General features: G+C 48.3%; 1 protein-coding gene across 1 annotated transcript in view; it reads right to left on the minus strand.

The window, feature by feature from the left end:
* LOC115403321 (titin-like) overlaps nucleotides 1–20,630 on the minus strand; it is a 164,738-nt gene that overhangs the window by 46,419 nt on the left and 97,689 nt on the right. The window contains 36 exon segments of the mRNA XM_030112182.1: nucleotides 273–575; nucleotides 669–1,256; nucleotides 1,341–1,637; nucleotides 1,731–1,928; nucleotides 2,927–3,031; nucleotides 3,111–3,418; nucleotides 3,976–4,258; nucleotides 4,337–4,624; nucleotides 5,304–5,594; nucleotides 5,677–5,964; nucleotides 6,141–6,446; nucleotides 6,542–6,844; nucleotides 6,966–7,268; nucleotides 7,391–7,678; nucleotides 7,763–8,062; nucleotides 8,152–8,454; nucleotides 8,708–9,007; nucleotides 9,089–9,364; nucleotides 9,893–10,139; nucleotides 10,225–10,388; nucleotides 10,479–10,784; nucleotides 10,967–11,251; nucleotides 11,664–11,984; nucleotides 12,091–15,060; nucleotides 15,476–15,769; nucleotides 15,888–16,187; nucleotides 16,273–16,554; nucleotides 16,808–17,116; nucleotides 17,413–17,715; nucleotides 17,980–18,091; nucleotides 18,178–18,365; nucleotides 18,856–19,137; nucleotides 19,223–19,525; nucleotides 19,614–19,916; nucleotides 19,992–20,273; nucleotides 20,413–20,563. Coding sequence (XP_029968042.1) covers nucleotides 273–575; nucleotides 669–1,256; nucleotides 1,341–1,637; nucleotides 1,731–1,928; nucleotides 2,927–3,031; nucleotides 3,111–3,418; nucleotides 3,976–4,258; nucleotides 4,337–4,624; nucleotides 5,304–5,594; nucleotides 5,677–5,964; nucleotides 6,141–6,446; nucleotides 6,542–6,844; nucleotides 6,966–7,268; nucleotides 7,391–7,678; nucleotides 7,763–8,062; nucleotides 8,152–8,454; nucleotides 8,708–9,007; nucleotides 9,089–9,364; nucleotides 9,893–10,139; nucleotides 10,225–10,388; nucleotides 10,479–10,784; nucleotides 10,967–11,251; nucleotides 11,664–11,984; nucleotides 12,091–15,060; nucleotides 15,476–15,769; nucleotides 15,888–16,187; nucleotides 16,273–16,554; nucleotides 16,808–17,116; nucleotides 17,413–17,715; nucleotides 17,980–18,091; nucleotides 18,178–18,365; nucleotides 18,856–19,137; nucleotides 19,223–19,525; nucleotides 19,614–19,916; nucleotides 19,992–20,273; nucleotides 20,413–20,563 — 12,730 coding nt within the window.

Below are 20,630 nucleotides of genomic sequence, written 5' to 3' on the forward strand. Positions count from 1 at the left end.
CTTTTTCATGGGAACAGAAATACCTGAAGTGTATCATATTTCATGTTAATGCAAGTCCAAACAAGCTGTTCAAAAGCAGCATGGCATCAAGCCTGTGATCATTAGTTATAAAAACATGATACTGTTATATAAGAAAAATAATTATCATGCTGCTTGAAAAGTCAAGTGAAGACAGAAACTAAATTGGTAACTTGTGATAATTCATATTCTACATCCTCATTTACATCATCAAAATATGTATGAAAAGGTGACACTGGACTTCAGAAACTCACAGGCAGCAACAATGGTCCTGACTGGCATTGACGGCTCGCTCGGCTCTCCAAAACCAGCTTTGTTCTCAGCAAGAACCCGGAACTCGTACTCCACGCCTTCAGTGAGACCTGTCACTTCGTAGCTGAGTTCAGTGACAGATTTCTTGGATGCTCTCATCCATCTCATTCCCTTCTTTTCTTTCTTCTCCACAGAGTAACCAATGATGTCACTTCCTCCATCCTCAGCGGGTCTTCTCCAGGTTATGGTGGCTGAATGTCCATCGACTTTCTCCACTTCTGGTCTGGATGGTGGACCTGGAGGGCCTGCATGCAAAGACAAACAACCACATTACTAAATCTGCTTATGTTACTTCTTTCACAAACTGGAGTAAGTGAAGATGTAAACAGTGGTTATACCGAATCTGTCCACCATCTTGACCGCCTCGGAGTGAGATGGCTCGCTGGCTCCGTACTGGTTCACAGCAGAGACTCTGAAGAAGTACTCATTACCCTGAATGAGCTTGTTGGCCACATAATGACAGTCAAGGACCTTTTCCTCCAGGATGGTCCACAGGAGACGACTGGTTTCCCTCTTCTCTAGAGTGTAATACTTAATCGGGGAGCCTCCATCCTCGGTTGGTGCCGTCCAAGTGAGAGTCACTTTCTCAGAAGACACACCACTGCATTCGATGGGTCCAGGAGTTCCAGGAACATCGAGGACTTTGACCTTGACGGTTTCCTCCTTCACACCGAAAGGATTGCTGGCAGTGATGACGTACTCACCAGAGTCCTTCCTGCTGGCATATTTGACTGACAGAGTGGAGGATGTGGCAGTGCTTTCGATGTGAACAAGGTCTGAGGGTTTGAAGTACTTCCCACCCTTTGACCAGCAGGAAGTTGGTGCAGGTTTGCCCAAAATGCTTGTAGCAGTGATCACGATGGTGTCGCCTGCTCGTACGGTCAAACCCTCCTTCACATGAGTGTCGATGATAATGGTTGGTGCAGCTGTTGGAGAAGAGACTTTCAACACACAATTCTCCAAATCTCTTTAAAAGAAATGTCCAGACTTGTGTTTGATCTTTATCTTACCGTATTCGTCTCTGCAGATGATGGTGTCTGTCTGCTCGGAGGGTGGACTCAGAGCGCCAGCAGCATTCTTTGCTCTAATCCTGAACTCATACTTGCAGCCTTCTTGCAGATTGCTGACAGTGAAGGCAGGCTCCACCACATTCACCTGATTGGCTTTCATCCAGATCTTTGAGGGAAGGTCTCGTTTCTCCACAATGTAGCCTGTTAGCCTGTGGCCGCCGTCAAACTGAGGTTCAGTCCATTGGAGGGTCACGGTGCTCCTGGTGATGCTGACTACGTCAGGTTTCCCAGGTGCATCTAGAACATCGACATAAACAATATTGTTGTGCTGCAGATTCACTGAGTTCTTATTTTTTTATTTTCTGCGACTTTTGCACATTTCATACACACCAATAGGATCAAGCGCCACTTGTGGGTCGGTAGGAGCACTGGGTCTGCCAATCCCAGCCAGGTTGATGGCCATGACTCTGAACTCGTACTCCAAACCTTCAGTGAGTCCAGTGACCTTGTGCTCCTTCATCCTCAAAGGAGTCGGGCTCGCCCTCTTCCACAGCATGCTGTTCCTCTCCTTGAACTCAACATGGTATCCTAAGTTTGAATGAGAGACACATGAAACCGTTACATGCATATATCTGACTGCTGCTGGAGCCAGTCCACACTGAGTCCTGTGGAGTTTGACAGTATAGTTTTCCAAATAGTCTTATTGTACCGTTACTATGATATGAAAGACAGTTTGAATATTTAAATTCTCTGAGGGTTTATTTTAACAAAGAATAATATTAAAGTTGAACTGGGTTTAAAATATGACAAAGATGCAGCATGTCACACCTGTAAAACTCAACTAAATGACATTATTTGTTATTTGGATTTGAATTTAGATGTAGACTACAGCCTTGTTTCCACTATGCAGTTTGTGGCGGTACGGGTAATTTTTTCTGTTTCCACTGACTAAAGTTGTGGATAGAACCAAAAGAACTGTTCCCAACCGTTACCATTTTTACCTCCATTGCAGTACACACAACGGTGACTATAAGGAGGAGCAACAGCGCTGACATCAGCTGATTGGTACTGATGACTGTCATTCTTGATAGACCCGTCACGTTTAAAGAGCTCACCAGCTGTATAAACCCTCTTTTGTTACTTTATTTAGTTTTTTCAATGATGGTCCACCACACAGCACTGGTTTTCCAATGACGCTAGTCTTTATAAAAGGTGAGGAAGAGTTTTGATGGTGCTGTTCAGAATGAGAAAGTTTTCCAAACTGTATCACAGCTAATGGAGGCTCACGGCTTCACTTGAGAGCTGAACAGTGCCGCTGAGGAGCGACAGCTGGAGAATGGAAAAAAAAAAACCAAAACGAAAAAAAACAAGGACTAACAGAGAGCGAAGGACCACGACAGCAGAAGTGGAGCCCCATGTTTACCGTTGAGTGATAACAGCACAAACCTTTGTCACTGCACAGCTGGTCACAACCCTGCCTACATGCGAACCGCATGCGAACAACGCATAAGTGAAAGGTAAGTTTGAGGTGTGTCCCTCTGACAGAGATCTGAAGAACACCAGCAGAGCTGTGGTGCACATCATACCAGTGATGGGGGACCCTCCAGTCTTCCTGGGGTCCTGCCAGGCCAGGTAGGCAGAATCATGGCGCATACTCATGATCTGGGGAGGAGCGGGAGCGTCGGGAACATCTGTGGAGAGGCATTCAGCAGTAAGACTCTGTTCAGACATGAACTCGTCACTCCTGCAGCAGTCTCAACAGTCACTCACTGAATGGATGCTTGGCCACGACTGGATCAGACTTCAGTCCTTCCCCAACACCGTACTTGTTCTCGGCAGCCACTCTGAAGATGTACTCTGTGCCTTCATGGAGGCCGGTCACCCTCATGCTGTTGCCCTCCACGTTGGAGGATACAGTCACCCACATGTTGGTGATAGAGTCTCTCTTCTCCAGGATGTAGTTGGTGATCTCAGAGCCGCCATCATCTTTGGGAACACCCCACTTTAGGGTGGCACCGTCAGCGGCCACATCTTTGAACTTGACGGGTCCAACAGGGATGCCAGGTTTACCAACAACCCTGAAATCGCATAAGAGACACAGTCATGCTTCACATTTCCTAAAACATGAATACTGCAGGAACTGGACTGCAACAAATGTTCTTCAGTCTGTACTTGTCAAAACCTTTTACTCCAGAGAAGGTGACTGAAAATGGACTCTGGATGACTCAGAAATCTTAAAGGAATCGAACACATCAAACCAACATTATTTTTGGTTTCTGAATTTTGGCCTGCTTTTTGTTAAGACGTCTGCCTTGTTTCTGGCATTTTGATGACTTCTGGTTACAGCCTGGTTTCATAGTAATTTCGACACCAGTTTTTGTCAGTTCATTAACCAGTGGTGACTCATTTTTACATGGTCTGTGGATTACTTGTGATTCTTTTTAAGTGGCTGACTGATCCCCAATGTGCCTGGTTTTAAACCAGTTTCAAAGAAGTCTTCGATAGGTTTTGGACCAGGCTGAAGTGAAATTAATAGGTTTGATCTGGCCTCAGATCATTTCAGGGGCCTTAGATTGACAGCATGCAGTGTGAAGAATCATCAATGTGATGTTTTAGCTGGTAGTTGGACTAGTACCTGATAAAGATGGTGGACTCCTTGGTCCCGGTGCTGTTCCTCAGGGTGATGAGGTACTTGGAGGCATCAGTTCTCTGGCAGTCCCGGATCAGGAGGGTGGTGTTGACGGAGGAGGACTCTGCACAGACCCGTCCGGTGTCTGTCAGGTCTTCATCGTCTCCCTTCTTCCAAGAGACTTTGGGTGTAGGTTTGCCGATGATGGGGATCTTCAGGCGGACAGTGCTGCCCTCTTTAGCAATGTAGCACATGTCGGGCAACTCCCTCAGATCACAGCTGGGAGGAACTTCAGAGGAAGAAAAAAAATTTTCTTTTTAAATTGCACATGTTATCTGACAAGCTGCACAGGGCCATGAAGACTTACTGAGCTGGTCCTTGGCGACCACGGTCAGCTCTTTGGGAGGGCTCTCTCCGGAGTCATTCACAGCCTTGACTTGGTATTTGTACTCTCTGCCTTCCACCAGGTCTTTAGCGCTGTACTGCATGTTCTTGGACCTCATCAGCTCCTTGTACTTGTCCTCTCCATTGAGGACCTCGAGCACGTAGCAGGTGATGCGACTGCCACCATCGGTCAGCGGCTTCTTCCAGCTCAGGGTGCAGGACTCTTTTGTCACTAGCAGAGTCTTAAAGTCCTGAACAGGGCCAGGCTCCTCTGAAGAGGGGAAACAAACCAGCATGAGAATATTTTCAGGAACTAAAGCACAGTAAATAACCAGCTTTGTAGGAAGAAAAAAGAATGTTTTCAACATCTTTAGATTATAGCTGCTGAAAACTCGGACACAATGCAAGGCATCCTATAAGTGATCCAACCGTACTGACCTTAGGTGTGTGTGTGTTAAAGTGAAGCTAACTGTATGTAGCTTTACATCATGAATTCAAACATTTTTGAGACTTACTGCAGTTTGCAGAGTGGCTTAGAACACATACATCATGTCTGCCACTAGGATTGTGTGTAAATACTTCATCTAACAGTGTTAATGACAGCATTAGGTGCTTGGAGAGAAATGTATACGAAAAGTACAAGAAGGAGAATGTGGATGCGGTGATGACTAGGAAAACGAGGATAATTTTAGATACCAATTCAGCGAAAACACCTTGGGAGTGCTAATGAGTTGGTTGTTTCATACTGCATTTGTATTGGTTGGTTAGTTGGTTATTTGTAGGTTGCAGCAGCAGTCACCAGCACCCCAAATTTCTGACATGGTCAGAATTTTATGGCAGATTGTCTTCAATTACAGGACCAGAAAGATAGAAAGATATCACCACAATCCTCTCGCAAAGTTTATCTTTTGCTTGGGAAGGCCAGAAATTGCAGCAGCCTTGTGGCCCACCTGTGGCTCTGACTGCGTCGGTGGTCTCACAGTACTCTCCGGCTCCAAGCTTGTTGACAGCACACACTCTGAAGCAGTAAGACCGTCCGGCATCCAGGTCTGGGATCTGGAAGGCCGTCTTCAGGCAGTCCTTGGAAACTATGGACCAGGACTTCCTCTCTGTGTCACGCTTCTCCACGATGTAGTGGGTGATTTCAAACCCGCCGTCGATCAGAGGAGCATCCCAGTAGATTTCGGCGCTGTCTTTGGTGGTCTCCTTCACCACCAGATTGACCGGCGGTCCAGGAGTGTCTGCAAAGATGCGCATTTATAACACTGTGTCTTCAAACAGGAATCTAAATACAACATACAAGCAGACAAAAGCTTCACTGACCGAGCACTTTGACGACGACGGTGTACATCTTCATGCCAGCAGAGCTCTCCAGGTTCAGGATGTACTTTCCAGCATCATATCTGTTGACATTCTCCACCAACACTGTGGTGTCCACGTTGCTGGATTTGATAATGATGCCCTGTCGGTCTTTAATGTTGGTGTTCATCTTTGCCCAGGTGATCCTGGGGATGGGACGGCCCTTGATAGTGGCATGCAGTCTCATGGTGGCACCAGCCTGCAACTCCAGTCCATCCTTGAGCTCAGCACTCAGCTCTGCCTCAGGAGGAACTACAGAAACATGCGGTGGATGGACAGAGTGAAAAACAATGAAGCAACACAATTGTTGTTACAGCTGAATGATGAGAGGCTGGTTTATGTCAGTGGACAAACACCAGGCGGCTTGTCTTGTTTCTATTTTGTCCTGCAGAACTATTTCCATGTTTTCAAATCCAGTCTCAACCTACCTATGATGTCCTTCGCAACGTGCTTATCAGGGACTTCTGCTGGCTCGCCGAAGCCAATCTTGTTGACTGCTGTAATGCGGCACTGGTACTCCGCCTTGTCAATAAGGTTCTGGATGATGTAGTGAGTGTCCTGCAGGTTTCTGGGAACGTTGCAGCGTATCCAATCTGTGGTGCCGGTCCTCTTGACCTCCACAAGATATCCAATGATAGGGGATCCACCGGTGTTGGCTGGGGCAGTCCATGCGAGGCTGATGGTGCTGTTGGTGGTGTCGGTCACACTGGGGTTCAGAACAGGTCCAGGCGGAGCTGTGAAAGATCACATGTACCCAAATTGAGTGATGTGTTTGATACTTGTTACTACATGACAAAACGACCGTCAATGTTAAGGAACGAGAACTCACTGAGGGGGTTCATGGCTATAGTGCCAACTGAAGGCTCACTGGGCTTGCCAGGTCCAGCTCTATTGACGGCAGTGACCCTGAACTCATATTCTGCTCCCTCTGTCAGACCTGTCACCTCCAGGCTTCTCTCTGTCATGGGCTTCCTGTTCATCTTGGTCCAGTTCAGCTCCTTGGTCCCCTTCTTCTCCAACAAGTAGCCCAGGATGGTGGACTTTCCATCATCGGCTGGCTCCTTCCAGCTCACGGTCATATGGTCTTTGGTCACATTGGTGATCAGTGGAGCCTCGCAGGGACCAGGAACAGCTACAAGTGACACCAGAGGTGTTATTTCAGTTTTAAACAATACATTTCATTTAGCATGCATTATTCTCAGTGAAACCAGAAACTGTTGGCTGAAGATCGCATGGGACCGGTGATGACTCACTGAAGGGGTCCTTGGCAATGACAGGACTTGTGATCAGCGGGTCTCCAACTCCCCACGTGTTCTCAGCACGGATTCGGAACTGATACTCGTGACCCTCGATCAGCTTCTCCACATTTAGCTCCAGGACATCACCCTTGATCTTGGACTGTACCAGAGCCCAGTTTGCTCTGCTGGTCTCTCGCTTGTCCACGATGTAGCTTTTGATGGGGGCACCACCATCTTCCAGTGGAGGCTCCCATGACAGCTTGATGCTTGTTGCAAATGTTTCTAAGAATTTAGAACTTTTAGGGGGACCAGGAACATCTGAAGAGGAACACAATCAACCACTTGGTTATAACAGGCTTGATGGTCCAAGAAGAACAAAATGTAGCTTTCAACTGCATTTGATACATATTGCTTGAGAGAAGACAATTTTGAGTGCTCACCTAGAACGACGACCTGGATTTCGGCGGTCTTGGATCCGCTGGCATTCTCTGCCTGGATCACGTACGTTCCTGTGTGCTGCCTACTGACTGAAGGCATCTCCAGTTGGAAGTGGTGCCTCTGTTGAGTGATGATCTGGCCTTCACCTGACTTGAGGTTGTCGTCGCCTCTCTTCCAGGTTACTTTGGGCATTGGCTTTCCAAACACCTCGGCCTCCAGGAGGATTGTGGATCCAGCCTTCACCTTCAGACCCTTCTCCATTCGGGCACTGATTTCTATCCGTGGAGGAACTGTGAAAAACAGTTCAGATCAGAGACGTATCTTCAACACACTGGCTTACCTGTGTAAAAGCCCTGAAAAAGTCAAAGACTTACCATTTTCAGCACAGACCAGGACTGGGTCCGAAGGCTCTGAAGGTTTGCTCATGTTGACGGCAGTCTTGGCAATGACTCTGAATTGGTACTGCAGGTCTCTTTCTAGGCCAGTCACAGTGTATTCTTCCTTTGGCACATTCTGGCTGCTGGTATTGCAGCGTATCCAGGTGTCTCCGGGTAGCCGCAGGGCCTCAACGTAGTAACCAATGATCTTGCTCCCACCATCATTTTTGGGTCGGGTCCAGACCAGTGTAACAGAGTTCTTAGTGACATCCAGGATTTCTGGTTTCCCTGGAGTGTCTGTAACAGTGAAAAAGACAAATATGTAAGAGGAGAAAATCTTTGGAAAATCAGTAATTTCGTTGCCCAGATATTATTAGCGTGCTTACCGACGGGTGTTCTAGCTGTCACAAAGTCAGTCTTCTTGCTGGGTTTGCCCTGGCCGGCACGGTTGATGGCAGACACTCTGAAGGTGTACTCCAGACCCTCAATGAGGCCTGCACAGGGATACTCAGTGGTGCGAACCACTGTATCGTTGGCTTTCACCCACAGCAGGCTGTTTCTCTCTTTACGCTCAATGTAGTAGCCCGTGATGGGACTGCCGCCATCGCTCTCAGGCTTGTCCCATGCCACAAACATGCAGTCTTTGTTGCACTTGTTTATACGGCAGTTGAGCGGCTCGCTGGGGACATCTGGTGAACAAAAATACATCCCACAAACATCACTGAGGATGGAGGTGAACACAGTCTGAGCCTGGAGCAAATGGAGGCTCTGAGCTAACGCATTTGACAATGTTGGTGATAGAACTTGGTGATCACTTTAGACAATTCATATGCTCAGTTTGAGCTTTTTAAACTAAATTTATGGACACTGATGTGACCTGCATTTGATCTAGCAAAGTAGTAAAGTGAGATTTATGGTAAAGTTGCACATCTGAAGACTCACCGAAGGGGAACTTGGCAACCATCCTATCTGACTGAATGGGGTCAGATACACCGTAGCGGTTCTCAGCACGGATGCGGAACACATACTCCTTCCCGGGGATGAGCTTGCCCAGTCTTGTGCCGGTCTTGGGGCAGGAGGAGACTGCAGTCACCCAATCGCCTCTGCTCACATCACATTTCTCCACTACATAGTTGGTAATGTTGCTGCCTCCATCCTCCAGTGGTTTGTTCCAGGACAGCGAGCAGGCATCCGAGTCAATGTCGCTGATTACAACAGGGCCCTCAGGAGGACCAGGGATGTCTGGAACACAAATACACATGTTAAATGGATCCCACTTGCCCTGCAATTACTGACAGTTGTGGTCTGGGACACTGCACTGACCTCTGATGATGATCTTCAGGGCCTGATCCACCTTGGCAGAGCTGTTCTCAGCCACCAGGCTATACTCTCCACTATCCATCCTGGATACGTCTTTGATGATTAGAACGCACAGGTTACCGGATCGATGCACGGCCAGGCGGCTGGATGGAACCACTGCATCCTCGCCACGCATCCACTTGCAGGTTGGAGAGGGTTTTCCTGAAACCAGTGCCTCCACTCTCAGCTTCGCTCCGGCACGGGCACCCACTGTGTCTGGCATGACAATCTTTGGTTCCACTGCAAAGAAAACAGGAACCTTTATCTGTGTCATTCAAAGTTTCTGAGCCAAGTCATAAGTGTCTTTCTTTTAGTTTAATCTATGAATCAGAGTGGAAATGTCTACACTTGAGGCAGCAGAGAACTTTAGCTACAGCACAATGGGTTTCCTGACTTCAGTTCGGTTTGGAGCAAAAGTCATCATGGTTTCAGCGTCTAGAGTGATTTCAGAGAAAGTCTACACTCACTCCACTCCTGAACATTCATGGGATCATTGTGCTGCTCTGCTGCTAGATGAGTGTGACCTCTGAGACATGAACAGCTGAGAAGAGGCTAAAGATTCAGAAAAAAACCCAATGCAGACTGCAGAGTTTCATCATGTCAAGGTTGGTAAAGGTCGAATGCTTAGTGACACTTTTCACACATTTTACAGGGCACTCATTTAAATACATGCATTGGAAATGTTTCCATCAAAGGACAACTGAAAACAATTTAAAAAGATAACGGTGACCAGAATGTGTGCACCCCAAGTTCGACGGCTGGACTTACACATCTGCTCCTTGATCTCCACCGGCTCTCTGCTCTCAGTGAAGGAGCTCATGCCCATGATGTTCTTGGCAGCCACTCTGAATTTGTACCGCTTCCCTTCCTTCAGGCCACTGACATTAATGCTGAGACCTTTCACAGTAGTGTAGGCATTCCATACTTCCTTCTCGGGCTGTTTTTCCTCCTCATCTTCATCCACCACTGGAGGAGGAGGAGGAGGAGGAGGAGGAGCCTCCTCTCCTTCAGGAACCTGTGAGGACGGTCAGAAGAAAATCAGGGTTTGGTTTGAGTTTTATGATTAATTTCTGTTTGTCACAAAATGGTTGTTCACAAACCTCCACTGGTGCAGGAGGTGGAGGAGGAGGTTTGACCTCAATGTACTCGATCACGTAACCATCAATCTTGGCACCACCATCACTTACAGGCTTCACCCAACCAACCACAGCGCTGTTCTTGGTTATCTCTAGTACCTCGATTTTCTGACAAGGATCCGGTTTACCTGCATAAACAATCACATGGGTTTGTTTGAGTGTCTCTGACATTGGAGGAACTCATGAGTCTTTAGCTCAGGATTGGAGACGATACGTACTGACGGGGTCAGAGGCCAGGTATGATGTTGGAGATACACGGGGGACTCCGGAACCATACTCATTTACTGCGGTCACTCTGAAGTAGTACTCGGTTCCCGACATCAAGCCAGTGACTTTGAAGGGTACTTTATCCAATGCCACTTCGCCTTTGACAGTTGCCCAGGTCTTGCGGTCAATTTCACGTTTCTCCACAATGTAGTGTGTGACTTCGCTACCGCCATTAACCTCTGGAGGGTTCCAGGCAAGCATGGCTGAGGTCTGCTTGATGTCTGTAGCCTCCAGATTCATCACAGGTCCAGGAGTGTCTGCAGGTTGAAACACAGTGTCACAGTAATGAGTAAGCTTTACACACATTTGATCAACTTTAAAAAGTTTGAACCAGCTGTGTTTGGTGCATATCAAACCAGCTTCACTCTGTTTCTTAAAGAAAGAATGGAACAAAAGGCTCAGAGTGGACATGAGTACAGCAAGATAGTACCACACTCACCAAGAACTTTAACGTTGACGAACACAGCTTTCTCTCCGGCAGGGCTCCGCAGGGTCAGGCAGTATTTACCAGAGTCATCACGAGTGCTGTCGGGGATGACCAGGAAGGTCATGGTGTCAATGATGTCCACTTTACCCTTCCGGACCACGTTGTCGATACCCATCCTCCTCCAGGTGACCGTTGGTGGCGGTCTGCCTCTGATAGTGGCGTACAGTCTGATGGGACAACCAGCTCTCACAGTCAGGCCTTGCTTCAGGTCAGCGTCCAACTCGATTTCGGGAGCCTCTGTTGGACCAAAGAGTTCAGGAGACATTGTCAAGTCACAGTCAAAGACCTGTACTCACTGCTAATCCAGACTAATCAGCCAAGATCAACCTGGATCAGTTGAAATTAATCTAGATTGCTCAAAACAGACTGATCAACCTCAATAACTCAACATGGGTCCTAATTGTAGCCAAAAAAAAATAGAAAAAGACATTAGGACAGGGCGGGATGAAATAAACTTGTGAATGTGATAACATACTCCTTCACGTTCTTCATATTGTGTAGAATAACTCCAAAAAACATAATTTGTAAACCAACTGTGCTTTGATGCTGCTTTAAAAAAGCTGTAGGCTTTAAAAACAGGTTTGACTGCATTAAGCATCATTATTGTGAGTAAAATATGGAACCATCCAGAAGCTGATGAAATTCTCACCCAGAATCTCTCGGGGAATGACAGCTCCATCCAGGTCACAGGGCAGGCTCATGCCCACTTGGTTCTGAGCTGACACTCTGAACTCATACAGCAGCTTCTCGTCCAGACTGGAGACAGTGAACTCACACACAACCAGCTGTGCCGCCACGTTGCACCTCTTCCAGCCATCATCACCCTTTTTGGCACTTCCCTGAACCCTCATCTCCACCACATAACCAATGAGTGGTGCACCACCATCTGACACAGGCTTTGTCCAGCCCAGGGTCACTGTGGATTTGGTGCTGTCCAGGACTTTCAGGTTGGTTGGAGGTGCAGGAGGTTCTGCAAAGAGAAGGCAGAAAATATTGTCAGTGATAAAAAGAACTTCACTCAGTCAGTTGTCAGAAGTTGTGAGCAGCTTTCTGACAGACATATGAGCATCACATACCAACTGCATCCTTGGCGGTGATGGCACGTGAAGGCTTGCTCGGGCTGCCAACACCTATTTCATTGACGGCCTTAACTCTGTACTGGTAGTCATGGAGGGGTAGGAGTCCAGTGACTGTAAAACGAGTGGAGGGGATGGGGTCTTTGTTGACAGGTGACCACCTGACGGCATGCTCCTCCCTTTTTTCCAACAGGTATCCTGTTACTGGTTTCCCGCCATCCTTCTCTGGTTCAGACCACTGGACAGTCATTTCCTCTTTGGCGATCTTTGTGACTTCAGGGGCTTCGGGAGCATCAGGCACACTGAACTGAGTGCCAGCGAGGATTGTCTCACTCTGAACTGCTGGTCCTGGACCCATCTTGTTCTCAGCTCGGACTCTGAAGATGTACTCATTGCCCTCGATGAGACGGGTGACCTTGGCTTGGTTGGTGATGACAGCATTGGAGTGGACAGACCAGACTCCTCTTTTGGTCTCACACTTCTCAATGATGTAGTTGTAGATGTCACAGCCACCATCATCTTCTGGGACTTCCCAGGCCAGGTGGCACCGGTCAGTGGTGATTCCAGACACCTTGAGGTCCCTGACAGGACCTGGTCGATCCAGTACATTGACCTTAGCATGAGCAGAACATGTTCCTGCACTATTGGAAGCAGTGACAACATATTTTCCACTGTCGCTACGTCTTGAACCAGTAATCAGCAACTTCGAGAAGTCTGTGCCTGTCTCAATCTGAAGTCTGGGACCCTTTTTGAGCTCATCTGTGCTATCGTCTTTGGTCCATTTGACATCAGGCAAAGGTTTTCCCTTTATCATCGCCTCAATGGGTATGGCATCCCCTGCCCTCACCACAAGGGTAGCGTCCAGTTTAATCTTGATCTCGGGCTCCACCAGCTGCTCCTTCACTAGAACTTCAGCTGTGGTCACCCAGTTGCTCTCGCCGCCTTCATTCTTGGTCTGAACTCTGAACTGGTAGATCTGGTTTTCAATGCACCTGTCAGCCATGAAGTAAGTCTCTTTGATGGCACCCTTGTGTATCCTCTCCCACTCCTCGGCCTCCTTTGGTTTCTTTTCCACGTGGTAAGCCAGGTTGCGGCTACCACCATCATAGTCGGGCTTTTTCCATTTGAGGAAGCAGAAAGTCTTTCCAATCTCAGCGACATGGAAGTCAATGGGTTCACCAGGTTTCTCAATGGGATCCACTGCAAGCACAGGTGTCTTGGTCTCAGTGGGTGGACCAGCACCAATTTTGTTCTCTGCACTGACACGGAAAAAGTATTCGCAGCCTTCAGTAAGAGGTGCCTTCATGAGACGCTTGGTGCAGTCACTGGAGACCATGGTCCATCCTCTCTGGCTTGGCTGACGGCACTCAATAACGTACTGAGTGATCTCTGTCCCACCGTTGTCTTCAGGGTTCTCCCAAGATACCATGCAGGAATTCTTGGTCACGTAGGCTACCTTCAGGTTCTGACAAGGCCCTGGAGTGTCCAGGACATTGACAAGAATAGTAGCCTGAGCTTGTCCACTGCTGTTCTTGGCTACAATGGCATATTTACCATAGTCTGCCCGAACCGCTTCATTGATGACCAGTTCGCACAGAGGGTAGTTATTGTTCATCTCTGTTCGCTTGTCCCGGCCCATTGCTCTGGCATCCTTGGTCCATGTGATCTCTGGATCTGGTCTACCTTTCACTCTGGTGATGAGACTGATGATTTGTCCTGCTCTGACCGTCAGAGAGTCACGACAAGACACATCAACAACAATCTCGGGGGGCACCAGGATGTCCTTTGCCAGGACAGTCTCTGTAAGCTCTCTGGGTTCACTGTCTCCAATCTTGTTAGTGGCTCTGACGCGGAATCTGTACTCCAGTCCTTCAATGAGGCCTGGCACTCTGTAGGCACACATCTTGATGAGGTCCTTGTTTATTCTGTCCCACTGGGCAGTGCCTGACTTCTGGGCCTCGACCACATAGCCAAGTATAGGACTGCCTCCATCTCTCGTGGGCTTGGTCCAAACAATGTCAGCATAGGACTTGCTCCAGTCCTTCAGTTTAAGGTTGCCAGGAGGACCTGGTTTGGTGAGGGCACGTGTGGCTTTGACAGGTTCAGAAGAGAGAGAAGGCTGACTGATGCCAGCAATGTTCTCAGCAAAGACTCTGAACTCATAGCTGTTGCCTTCAAACAGGCCGGAGACTCTGTATCTGAGATCCAGTACTGGAGTCTTGTTGACACGGATCCACTTGCCAGTCATTTCTCTGCGTTCAATCACATAGCCACTGATTGGGCTTCCTCCGTCATATTCAGGCAGCGTCCAGTCGAGCGTCACAGCGTTCTCTGTGATATCTGAACAGTCAGGTGGACCTGGTGGGCCTGGAGGGTTGAACATGTGCTTCGCAATAGTTGGAGGACTCTCAAGACCAGCACCAATGCCAATCCTATTCTCTGCACGTACACGAACAATGTACTCACGGCCCTTCTCCAGCCGGGACACCTTGGCCTTAGTGCTGGTGCCACTGGAACTAACCACTGACCATGGCTCCCATGGCTTCTTCACATCCTTCTTCTCCACCACATAGTTTGTGATAGGCGTGCCACCATCATCCTTGGGTGCCCTCCACTGTATCATCATGTAATCAGGAGTCACTTCCAGGATGTTGATGGGTCCAACGGGTGGACCGGGCAAATCCAGCACCGTCACATGAAGGGCAGCACTCTTGGAGCCGGCAGGGTTGGATACAGAGATGACGTACTCTCCGGTGTCTCCTCTCTGACTCTCAGGGATGCTGAGGATGGATGAAGATCCGGCAGATTCAATGTGGTAACGTCCCTCAGAGGTGATTTCCTTGCCGTCGGTCATCCATTTGGCTGTTGGAAGTGGGATGCCAGTCATCTTGGCTGGAAGAACAATGGGGCTGCCAGCTTTGACCACAAGACCTTCAATCAGCTTCACATCAACTTCAATGGTTGGTGGCACTGAAAAAGAAACAGTGAGATTATGCTTTCAGACAATAAATGGAAATAATAAATATCTGTTGTGCACTATCCTCATATGATTTCACATCTTTCAGATATTGTGGTGAGTTGTGGAAATGCATGACTGTTGATATAGTTTTGCAAATGAAAAACACAGTTTTATTGAATGTTGTCTGTTGGATTCAGTTCCTTTGTGTTTACATTGGTCATTTTGACGTTATTTGACATTCTTTGGTTTGTCTGCTTTTAACTGCACTTTACTTGCTTTCATCTTATTTTAACTGATTTTATCTGTCTTTTTAATACATCTGTTCTGATTGCAGTGTTTTGTTGAAGTTGAATGTTGTCATTTGTAGTAGTTGGTGATCAGATGCTCTCTTGTGTCTGTGCATGAGTATGAGGGCTAAAATCTCACATGTCTTCTCCTGGCAGGTGACGGGCACACTAGTGTCGGGGCGGCTCACGCCAATGGCGTTCTGAGCTTTGACCCTGAAACGGTACGTCTTTCCCTCCTGCAGGCCGGTGACGTGGGCGTGGTTGTTACTGACGGTCTTGAAGGACACCCAGTCGGTCTGTCCATCCTCTTGGTGCTCAACCAAGAATCCGGTCACCTCACTGCCTCCATCACGGTCGGGCCACTCCCAGGACAACCACACTTCTGTCTTATCTGCATCTGTATGGTGCAGGTTCTTTGGTGGGCCTGGGGGGTCTGAGGAGGAGGAGCAGGAAAGAATCATCAAGGATGATGTTCTGACAAAGTCTACCCAATGAGCAGCACTGATTTAACAGAGAGCACAGAGCAGAGACAAAAACAGATGTGGACTCACAGAGAGGATCTACGGCTTTAATGGGCGTCTTGGTCATGACGAAGTCACTCCTGCCGAACTGGTTCTCGGCAGCCACCCGGAACATGTACTGGATTCCCTCCATCAGGTACATGGCCATCAAACTCAGCTTCTTATTGGATGCAGCCACCGGCACCCACTGGTCAGCAGCCACGTCCTTCTTCTGCACCACATAGTGGGAGATTACAGCGCCACCGTTGTCCTCAGGAGCCTTCCAGGTCAGGTAGGCAGACTCGCTGGTGATCTCGGAGATGGTCAGGTCTCTCGGAGGAGATGGTTTGTCTGTGAGAAGATAGAGAAGGTCAGATTGAAGGCTGCCAACACTCTCCATGGTATCATGACCTGCACAGATGATCAGCTGTCTTACTCAGCACCAGGACGGCCACTGTAGCAGATTTCTTTCCGGCGGCGTTCTCCACTGTCAAGGTGTAGTTGCCGGAATCCGCGCGGACACACTTGGGGATGAAGACTTTGCTACCACTGGCAGTTACAGCAACAGTGATGTGAGTGGGGACATCCCCATCGTTCTTCTTCCAGCTGGCAGTGGGTGTCGGCACGCCCTTAATGGTGGCACTCAAGGTGATGTCAGTGCCCAGCATGGCCAGGTGGTCTCGTGCCATGTTGGCATCCAGCAGCAACTCTGGCTCCTCTGTAGAGAGACACATTCACTGGATTTAGGAAACATATGGGTGTTGGGAAATGGAAGAGTCACAGCTCAGATAGTTTCAAAGCGTTTGGGACCTATACAAATACGGTTTGAAACTGATCTGAAAGTGGTTCCAAAATTGGCCAAAAACCAGGTCATGAAGAAAAAAACAGTCCCCAAACTAAGATCAGTCCAAATTTATTCTAATACAAAGTTGACAACATGAGCTGGAACACAGCTGGAAAAATTGTCTCACCGAGTCTGTCATGGACTTTGATGGTCTGCTTGACGTAAGCTGGGTCGGATCTGCCAGCAGCATTCACGGTGAAGATCCTGAAGCTGTACTCCTGCCCATCGTTCAGACCTTTCACTACGTAGTGCAGGTCTGGGCAGTCCTCCGGCTTCTCATTGGCCTGAATCCATTCCACAGCACCCGGCTTCTGGTACTCCACAATGTAGCCGAAGATCCGTCCCTTCCCGTCGTGACGAGGCATCTTCCACCTCAGACTGACCGAGTCTTTGGTCTTATCATAAGCCTCAGGGGTTACCGGGGGGCTCGGGCGCACTGTAGGAGCAACAGAGACTGTCAGCTGCATAAACAGCCATACATAAACTATATATGGAATCTGATCACCATCAAACACTTTCTGATTAATCTTTAAAAGATAAAAGAAAACCACCTCAGCAACAGTTCTCTCCCTATCATGTTCACCCACATGACTGATTGCGTTTTGACCAGTCAAACGTGAGTTCAAACCCTAGTCTTTTAAGATGTTGCTGCAGTTACAGTTAGTATGAGGCTGAGTTTGAATTCTTGAAAGTGGACTTCTGGAAACATAATGATGTCTGCTTGGCACTGACCGATGGGATCTTTGGCGAGGATGGGCTTGGATGGCTCGCTGGGATCTCCGGTTCCCAGCTCATTCTCAGCCATCACCCTGAACTCATACTGGCAGCCCTCCACCAGGTCCTGGACCCGATACTGAGTGGCCGGGTACAGAGGATCTCTGGTAGCTCGGGACCACCTTTTAGCGCCCACTTCTCTCTTCTCCAGGATGTAGTTGGTGATGGGCTTGCCACCATCGCGTGGTCGGTTCCACAGCACAAGAGCATTGGTGGCGTACACCTCCCTGACCGTGGGCATGTCAGGAGCTTCAGGGACCCCTGCGGGAGAAAAGGAACATTGCTTTCTCTTAAAGGATTTTAAAGGACAAACGTGTCAGACCGTGAAGGCAGCATCCTGCTGACTCGAGAGCAACTGACCTCATTGAGGTCGTCTCATACCTGAACAACACCACATTTTTTCTCTCTTTCTTTAAATCAAATTTTTTTTAAATTTTCAAGTGTTTTTTGTGTGTGTGTGTGTGTGTGTGTGTGCGTGTGTGTGTGTGTGTGTGTGTGTGTGTGTGTGTGTGTGTGAAGACATACTGAAGAGATCTTTGGCTCTCATCTCCTCAGACTCCAGTGGGTCGCTGATGCCGTACATGTTTTCAGCAGAGATTCTCATCACATACTCTTTGCCCTCCGTCAGTTTGGGGATCTGAGATTAGAGAGAATCATTGATCATCTCTGAGCTTCACAAGCCGTCTGCAGACCTCTCCACCTGAGCTTGTTCCTCACTCTTACCTTGCAAGTGGTCTTGGTGGTGGCGGATGTCACAGTGGTCCAGGTGTCTCTGTTCACGTCTCTCTTCTCAATGATGTAGTTGGAGACGTCAACACCGCCACTGTCCAGAGGAGGTTTCCAGGAGATCACCATGTACTCCCTGTGCACCTCATCGAACACCACCGGCCCAACGGGAGGTGATGGGCGGTCTGAAGGGGAACCGGAGGATCAGATGTTAGAGTCCCTCAGGAATGTGAGATTGGATGGACGTTTTCATGGCTGATTGCACAACTGACATGACAGGTGGTAACTTCAATTCATTGTTCAACACTGAGAAAAGGTAGATCTTTCCATAAATGAGATCGCTCATCTCATCCGTTTTTAATCAGCTCAGTGAATTGTATTGCATTCATCTGACTCATTTCATCTAATTTATATCTTATCACCTCTTTTCTGATTTGTTTGATATTAAGATGATCTGAGTATTAATTAAAAAAAAACCTACATATTTCCCTCCCTTCGGATTTTATTTGATTTGATCTTATCTTATTGTCTCTCACTCAGTCACTTTCTTGTTGTCTCATCAACAGATTCTCAACAGATCATAATTTAAAATATTTTACTCATCTAACGTCCATTTCCTTGATTTCACTGTCCACTGTCACAAAGTGGTGTTTGTGGCTCCTTGGTTCAACGTACCGACTACTGTCACGTTACAGACTCCCTTCCTGGATCCGGTGCTGTTCTCCACAACCACGACATATTTGCCACTGTGCTTGCGCTCGGCTTTCATCAGACCCAGCGACAAGGTGGTCAGCGTGTTTTTGAACATGATATGTTTGTCAGCCTTCAGCTCCTCGTCGTCTTGATACCACACAATGGACGGCGGCGGTTTGCCAGTGTAGCGTCCCTGCAGCAGGCAGCTCTCTCCCACGCGGATGATGATCTTATCACGGAAGTCCAGCTCAATGGTTGGTGGCTCTGTAGAAACAGAAAACAAAACATCAGACTCGATGGTGTCCTGAGGAGTCTCCTGACGGTCCAATTCGCTCTTTCCGCAACTCACCCAGCTCGTCTCTGCAGGTGATGGGTTTGGTGCAGAATGACGGCTTGCCGGGTCCAACCTCATTAACAGCAATGACCCTGAGCTCATAGGTGTCGCCTTCTCTCAGTCCGTCATAGGTGTACTTCCTTTCCATCAGCCTCTCCTTGGTCAGCCTGGTGAACTTGTCTTTGCCGATCATGCGCGCCTCCAGGATGTACATGGTGATCTCAGAGCCACCATCAAACTTAGGCGGCTTCCATGTGACACTGATAAGGTCCTTGGTGACCTTGGTGACCTCCAGCTCCTCTGGGCGGTCGGGCACACCTGAAGAACAAACATACGTTTGATGATCTTATTCGGGTGACAGATCAAGATCCTTGACGTCTTCAGGAAAACATTCCATCAAACTCACTGATTGGCTCCTTGATGACAAGCTCAGCAGCCGTCTCCGTGAAGGGCCCGATGCCGATGGCATTCTCTGCTGCCACCCGGAAGAAGTAGGCCTTTCCGAGAGTGAGGCCGTGAGCAATAGCATTTTGCCTGCTGGCAGTGAATGACAGTGAGGTCCAGGCTTTACGCTCGGCCTCACGCTTCTCAATGATGAAGTTGCTGATTGGAGAGCCGCCATCATTTTCAGGGAAGAACCAATTGATCTTGCAGGAGTCGATGGTGAGATTCTCAGCAATGAGTGGAATCCCAACAGGCCCAGGGACGTCTGAGGGACAACAAACAGGTTCAGACAAAAGGAAATTCCTTGATAAAGGGGTAATTCTGAAGGTTGAAGTCTCACCTAAAACTTCCACTGTGATGTTCTTCGTCTTCTCCCCGCCGGCGTTCTTGGCAGTCAGTTTGTAGACACCAAGGTGTCTCCTGGTGCATGGTTTGATGACCAAAGAAGAGCTGATAGCTGTTGTCTCCACCTTGGCCTCCGGAGGAAGCGCCGCTCCGTCTCTGCTCCAGGTGACCTCAGGAGACGGCTGGCCGGACACGTAGGCGATGATGCGGATCACTCCGCCAGCGTGGACCACCATCCTCTCCTTCACAGACGCATCCAGGTCCACCTCAGGGGCAACTGAACGGGGAAAAAAAGTTGATGCTCAAGCCTGATCACCAAAAACATACTGCCATGTGCCATTTGGTTAGCACATACTGTATTGATCTGTACATCTATCCTATATTCCTCATATAAGGCAGGATCGTTGTCAACTCACTGATTCTGTCGTTGACCTCGAGGACCTCTGGGACTTCGCCTGGCTCACTGTTGCCGGCGGCATTGAAAGCGATGACCCTGAACCGGTACTGTCCGCCTGTCTTTAGACCGGTGATCACGAAGCGCGTGCCTCTGATTTCAGTTTCCTTTGCCTGAAACAAAAAGCAGCCAAAACACCACAGAGTTCACTTATTACGTGAAGATTTCAGTAAAACCAGT

The sequence above is a fragment of the Salarias fasciatus genome, chromosome 16 (genome assembly GCF_902148845.1).
Source record: "Salarias fasciatus chromosome 16, fSalaFa1.1, whole genome shotgun sequence".
NCBI lineage: Eukaryota > Metazoa > Chordata > Actinopteri > Blenniiformes > Blenniidae > Salarias > Salarias fasciatus.